This window comes from Nothoprocta perdicaria, unplaced genomic scaffold (assembly GCF_003342845.1).
Source record: "Nothoprocta perdicaria isolate Ctin4 unplaced genomic scaffold, notPer1 scaffold_12, whole genome shotgun sequence".
In the NCBI taxonomy this organism is placed as follows: domain Eukaryota; kingdom Metazoa; phylum Chordata; class Aves; order Tinamiformes; family Tinamidae; genus Nothoprocta; species Nothoprocta perdicaria.
In genome coordinates, this window is record NW_020454316.1 from 2,863,612 (window position 1) to 2,870,139 (window position 6,528).

General features: G+C 53.9%; 1 protein-coding gene across 1 annotated transcript; it reads left to right on the plus strand.

Annotated features, from left to right (window-relative positions):
- The first annotated feature begins 332 nt into the window (after window positions 1–332).
- Window positions 333–1,726, plus strand: KCNJ12 (potassium voltage-gated channel subfamily J member 12). The gene has a single exon (XM_026054098.1). It carries the CDS (start codon window positions 333–335, stop codon window positions 1,620–1,622), a length of 1,290 nt encoding a protein of 429 aa, XP_025909883.1. The 3' UTR covers window positions 1,623–1,726.
- Window positions 1,727–6,528: the final 4,802 nt, after the last annotated feature.

The following is a 6,528-nucleotide window of genomic DNA, read 5'->3' on the forward strand; positions in this document are numbered from 1 at the left end:
AGGGCGCAGGGACGGGGTCCCCAAAGGCAGCCRCTCAGCCCAGCGCTCTGTGCCTGCCGGTGCCGCTCGCTTCCCGGAATCCAGAACCCGCATTGCTGCTCGCTTGCATTTTGGGGAGAAAAGAGCAGGTTCCCGAGCTCTTTTAACGGCCGTGTCCTTGTTTTCTCATTGCAGAGTCTCTCACGGGATCCACTTGGTGACACTGCGGCCGCAACRAGGAAACTTGGGACTTCTCCTACAGCACAAGCGGATCTGGGGGGTGGGCACGGAGGGTCCGGGGGGGCGCCGGCAGCCAGAAGACCCTTCTCCTTCCCTGTGGGCTTGGCTCAGGGATGACCGCGGGCCGGGTCAACCCTTACAGCATCGTGTCCTCCGAGGAAGACGGCCTGAGGTTGACCACCATGCCAGGTATCAACGGCTTTGGCAACGGGAAAATCCACACGAGGAGGAAATGCAGGAACAGGTTTGTGAAGAAGAACGGCCAGTGCAACGTGGAGTTCACCAACATGGATGACAAGCCTCAGAGGTACATTGCAGACATGTTCACCACCTGCGTGGACATTCGCTGGAGATACATGCTATTGCTCTTCTCGCTGGCGTTTTTGGTGTCCTGGTTATTGTTTGGCCTGATTTTCTGGCTAATTGCACTCATTCACGGAGATCTAGAAAACCCAGGGGGAGACGATACCTTCAAGCCCTGCGTTCTGCAGGTYAATGGCTTTGTGGCTGCTTTTCTGTTCTCCATTGAGACCCAAACGACTATTGGTTACGGATTCCGCTGCGTGACGGAGGAGTGTCCGCTCGCTGTCTTCATGGTGGTCGTGCAGTCCATCGTGGGGTGTATAATAGACTCCTTCATGATTGGTGCAATAATGGCAAAGATGGCCAGGCCCAAAAAACGGGCCCAGACACTGCTTTTCAGCCATAACGCGGTAGTGGCAATGCGAGACGGAAAACTCTGCCTCATGTGGAGAGTTGGGAACCTCCGGAAAAGCCACATAGTAGAAGCCCACGTACGAGCCCAGCTAATTAAGCCCAGGATCACAGAGGAAGGGGAATACATACCGCTCGACCAAATAGACATCGACGTGGGCTTTGACAAAGGCTTGGACCGCATCTTCTTGGTGTCCCCCATCACCATTCTCCACGAGATCAACGAGGACAGCCCCTTGTTCGGGATCAGCCGCCAGGACTTGGAGACGGACGACTTTGAGATCGTGGTCATCCTCGAAGGCATGGTGGAAGCCACGGCCATGACGACGCAGGCTCGGAGCTCCTACCTGGCCAGCGAGATCCTGTGGGGCCACCGCTTCGAGCCTGTTCTCTTCGAGGAGAAAAACCAGTACAAAGTAGACTATTCCCACTTCCACAAAACCTACGAGGTGCCGTCCACGCCCCGCTGCAGCGCCAAGGACTTGGTGGAGAACAAATTCCTCATGCCCAGCACCAACTCCTTCTGCTACGAGAACGAGCTGGCCTTCATGAGCCGCGATGAGGAAGAGGAGGACGACGACAGCAGGGCTTTGGACGACCTCAGCCCAGACAACAGGCACGAGTTTGACCGACTTCAGGCCACGATAGCGCTGGACCAGCGGTCGTACAGGAGGGAGTCGGAAATATGACTCTTGGCCCTTCCACTAACTTTGCCGAGGGCATTTTTTTTTTCTCCTCCTCTAATCTCTTTCCCCTACAACCCGCTCAAATTATGCAGAACAATGCAAGTGCCATAGGAATGCTTGAGAAATTTAGTGTTGTTCTTAGTTTTAAGTTTCATTGCAATAACCACTGGCCGGGCTGCAGGAGGGCAGGGGCGGCCGCGCAGCGCCCGGGGGGTCCGGGCGCAGGGAGCCCGCGGGCCCCGCGCACGGGTGGGCAGAAGCAGAGCACGGCGCGAGCCAAAAAGAGGAAAGATCAGGAAACAAATCTCTTTCTTTCCTTTTTTTCCTTTTTTTTTCCCCGTTTTTTTCCCCTCTCTTTTTAACTGAGCAACAGCAACAAGAGAAAGGGGCTCCCTGGGCAGGCAGTGCAATTCCGTTGCACCGGAACGCGTGGAATAACCCGCAACACTGACGTGCTCCTTTTATATTTGGGAAAAAAAGGGCAGTGGGGCAGCGAGGGAGGTGAGAGGGATTTTAAGTTTTGCAGCGTTAACCTTTAGGAGACTGTTTACCAAAATAAGAATTCAACAACAATAATAACAATATTAAATCCAAAAGAAAGCGATTTGGTATTTTTTAAAACTGAGCAGGGAATAAATAAGGTCCTGGGGGTCCTTTGTGGGGACAGATGCAAGAATGAGGAGTGAAGATTTTATGAGTTTGGGGGTTTTTCTCTTTCCCTGGCCTGGCTTCACAGGCAGGGAGCACGTGAAAGGGGCCGGAGCTCTGTGGCAGGGAAAGCAACAGGGAAATGACAGGAAGCTAATAGGGAAAAGCTGGATTGTGATGGAAAGAATCCTGGGAAATGCCATAATTAGCCARTCCCAGGAAATACTTGTTGTTAGCATGGAAATGGGGTCTGAAGGCAACCCGTAAGTGAGGCCGTGGCTAAAGAGAAGGGACAAAAAGCACAAAGAGCAGCTGGGAGAGCGCGGGAATCCAGGGCTTTTCCCGGCGTAGGAATCAATTTGGTCACTTCCCCTTGAACAATTCAGGCGTTTCCAGCGTGGAAACGCACGGGAGATCCGTCTTGCTCGCTCGCCCTTGGAGCCGGGGCTGCTCCGGCGCCAGGCTGGTGTTGGGAATTGCCTGTTCCTGTAGGAATTTGCTCCTTGCCGAGTCCCGGTGCATCGTGCCTTAGGGATGTGCAGCAGCCCTGCAACGGGTCGGGGGGGCACCTGGCTTTGCGTTTGGCAAAGGGATTTTAGGGTGTTGGGGAGGGGGGGGTCAATAATTCGGCACCGGGGCTTGCACTGTCCTTTGGGGCAAATCTTGGGGTTTTTGGCTAAAACTGCTTCTCCGCAGCCAGTGCCAGGGCTGGGGGAGGAAGGGGCCGTTTTGGGGCTCCGTGGGGCAAATCCAGCCTTGCAGCACRGGCGGGAAGGGGGAGAGGGCACATTGGGGAGGGGAGAGGCAGAGAGCTGTTGTGTGTGCACTACTTATTTATTTTTTTAAAGAAAAGATGCTTTTAAGTGGTTTTAGGTTCTTTTGAATAAAATAATTATTATATTATATATATATATACATAAAAGGTGCACACCTTGCTGCTGTAGGGTTCTCAGAGGGTTAATTTCTTTATATATATATATATATATCTCACAGTAAATATTTGTACAAAAACAAAAGATAACTAGAGATGTCTTTAAGTAAATTATTACTTAAAAAAAACACAAAAAGACAAAAGAAATATACGATTGTACAGTGTTACCTGGGAGAATAGAATAATATATACAGATGTATTTTTAAACTACTGTGTAGGAGGCTGGGAAGGGCAGAGCCGGCGGCCGGGGCAGGGAGCTGCATTTTGGCCCCTCTGCAAGCCCCTCGAGCCGGGTTCTCTTTAGCCTGTGTAGCCCGAGGCGTGCAACATGCTGTTACATAATGTATAAATATGATTTTTGCCTACCTGCGAGTGCTCGGAGCTACTGATCTTTTCGCTGCCATCAGGGATCGTTAGAGGGCCGGCCGGGCGCTTCCCTTGCGCAACTAATGGGCTCCCTTGTGGCATTAATTTCCTAAAGAGGGGGAGGGAAATTCGAAAGCAAAGCAGAAGCCAAAGCGGTGTGTACGTTTGGGGAGGAGGGTGATGATGGCAGGGTGAGAAAACCCTTTTTTTGGGGAATTCTGGCCCTTACAGCCAGGGAAGTCGCCCGCTGACAAAGCCATTTGCCACAAGTCAGGGGTGTCGGGAAGGGCATCCAGGGAAGGAAAGATCCCACTAATCCCTGCGGTCCAACAGGGTGCCCAGAGCCGGGGATGAAGAAGGGTCCCTGTCCCCCCGGCTCAGCCATGGGAGAGACCCCAAGAGCATCCCTGGCCTCCCATTCCCACCCGGCGCTTCCCGGCCGCGCTCCGAGCGGGACCTGACGGGCCGAGCCGGAGCGTCCCCCGCCACCCCGGTGTCCCTAAAGCGGGGACACGTGCTTGGCACTTCACCTCCCGCACGTCGGCACCCGCTTGACCTTCAAACTTTTTGCAGGGAACGAATCCAGAGCCACCTTTTCTATCTTTAATAAGGCAGAACAAATAGGTTTATTTTTAAACCCTCCTGCTCTTTCCTTCTCCCTTGTGCTGGCAACCAAAATAGGCCCCCTTCCATCCCCATCCCTGCTCCCACCGCTCTCCCGCCCCTCCGAATTCAGGGATGCTGCCGTGGGAGGGGGGGATGCCCAGGGCTGGATCCAGCTTGGCATGAACAGCTGCACACATCTGTCCCCAGGGCCACACGGGGCCCATGCGGCTCCTTGGGGACCAGTGGCCGGTTTGCGGGGGCCACTGGGAGCACTGGTGTCCCCAAGGGGACACGCGGCGGCCGCCTGCGGTGTCGGGGGAGGCGCCGGCGGGTGCCATGGAAATCTCGGCACTTTTGCCACCTCCGGGGTTTCTCCGTGGCATTGCACATATATTTGGGATATATGTGGCAATGTGTATATATATTTGTAAAATGTATTTCAAATGACGAAACTGGCCAATTTTATGTTCTTTTAAATATATTATATATATTATATATAAGAGTCTCCAAAAGATATAAATAGCCTAGAGAAAATAATATAAATATGTAATAAATGTATTTTGATCTATTTAAAACACCTTGAGTCATGCCGTTATGTTTGAAAGACCCAAGAGGCCATTGCGCTTTTGGAAAACTTTTTGCCTACGTCTGGCCATGGGGCAGAGCAGGCTCGGAGCGCGGCTCCCTCTGGCCATGCCGGGACCAGGAAAAGCACCTGGAGACGGGGCAGGAGCCAGGCAGCCCTCCGAGAGTGCCCAGAAAATCCTCTTCCATGACCTCCGTCGTCCTTGGGCTGCAAGAGGATCCGTTTCCTAAGGGCATCATCTTCGCCAGGGACGCCTTAAAGGTCTCTGATGGGATGTCCCGGCCAAAGCAAATCACGGCACGCGCGGCGGACGCTATTTGTGGAGAGGTCAAGYGCCGTGTGGACACGGACACCACGGATGAGCCATCTGGGATGTTCCAACTTGCTTTTGCACCTGTGTGTTGCATGGGACGGAGGCTTGTGTAGCAAGAGGAGTTATTAATGCCAATGTCCAGATCGATCCCAGGTCTGCATCTAGAGTGCATCACTGGTCCCTGGGCCGGCCAGCTCCATCCCTTGCTCCATGGGGAAGCTCCATCCCTTGCTCCATGGGGAAGCTCCATGCGTAACAAATCCCTGCCGGCCGCTGGCGCCAATCACAAAAGATGGGGCCAAGGAGAAGCGTGATTTAAGAGCACAGCCTGCTTAATTTATCAACGAGGAAGACTGAGAGGTGACTTGATTGCAGCATTTGTCATGGGGAGAAAACAGTGGTACAAAGAGGTAACTTAATCTAGCAGGGAAAGGAATAACAACAACCTCTTCCTGGAAGCTGCAGCCAGACAAATCTATCTTAGAAATAAGGAACGATCTTTTAATAATGATTAGCTATTAGAACAAGCTACCAATCTCTGTCTCTTAATGCCTCTAAATCTGGACCAGATGCTTTTCTGGAAGCTTTTCTCTCGCTACAGAGAAGAGCCAGGGGTGCCTAGGGAAGGCAGTGGCTTGTTAGGGATGCGCCGGAGGGGAGGCATCCCGGCTCCCTCTTAARACAGAGGCTGGGAAAGGCACAAAAATGAGCCCAAAAGCAGCTGCACAAGATTCTGGTGCCCAAGCTCTCGGCGTTGGCTTTCCTGCTTGATGGTGCTTTGCACGGCAAAAGGCACCACTCCGTTGGGCGACGCTCAAGGCTGGAGCTCCTGGGAAAGGTTTGCACTGCAGGGCACTGCCTCCCGCAGCGGCCGGATGCCGCGGGAATCCCGGGGACCCGAGCTGGCTTTAGCAGCCCCGGCGCCTTTGGTTGCCACCCGGGCTCCCACGTTTCGCCTTCTGGCCACCGGGCACTTGGAGAAGCCCAAAATCCGGCCCAATTCACTCGCAGCGCCGGGACCRGTGCAGCTGGCGCCTGCCGCTCCGGGTGCCCGCGGGGCCGGCACCCTGYGGATGCTCCGGGTTCGGGCCTCTCGGTAACCATGACAACCTGGCACTGCCTTTCTGCTCTCCTCAGCAATTTGCCCGTTCATCCTGCGCTGGGGGACCCTCTCTGTCCCCTCCTCGCATCCTCTCCCCCTGACCTCCTTTCCCTCCAGGATCCTGCTCTCGCTGCTGCGTTCGATGGGATGGAGAAGGATTTTCCTTACACTCGGTGTTAAAAGCCCAGCCTCAGGGTTAAAGCCTCAAATTTTAATTTTTTTTGCATGCAACAGGCTTGTGGCAGCAACAAGAGCCCAGTGTGTGAATACAAGGCGCCTGCATCCCTTTCCTGGCGCTCGRCGTATCCGGCATCCATGCCAGAGGGCACGTCGGTCCCAATCCGGGTGCTCACTGGG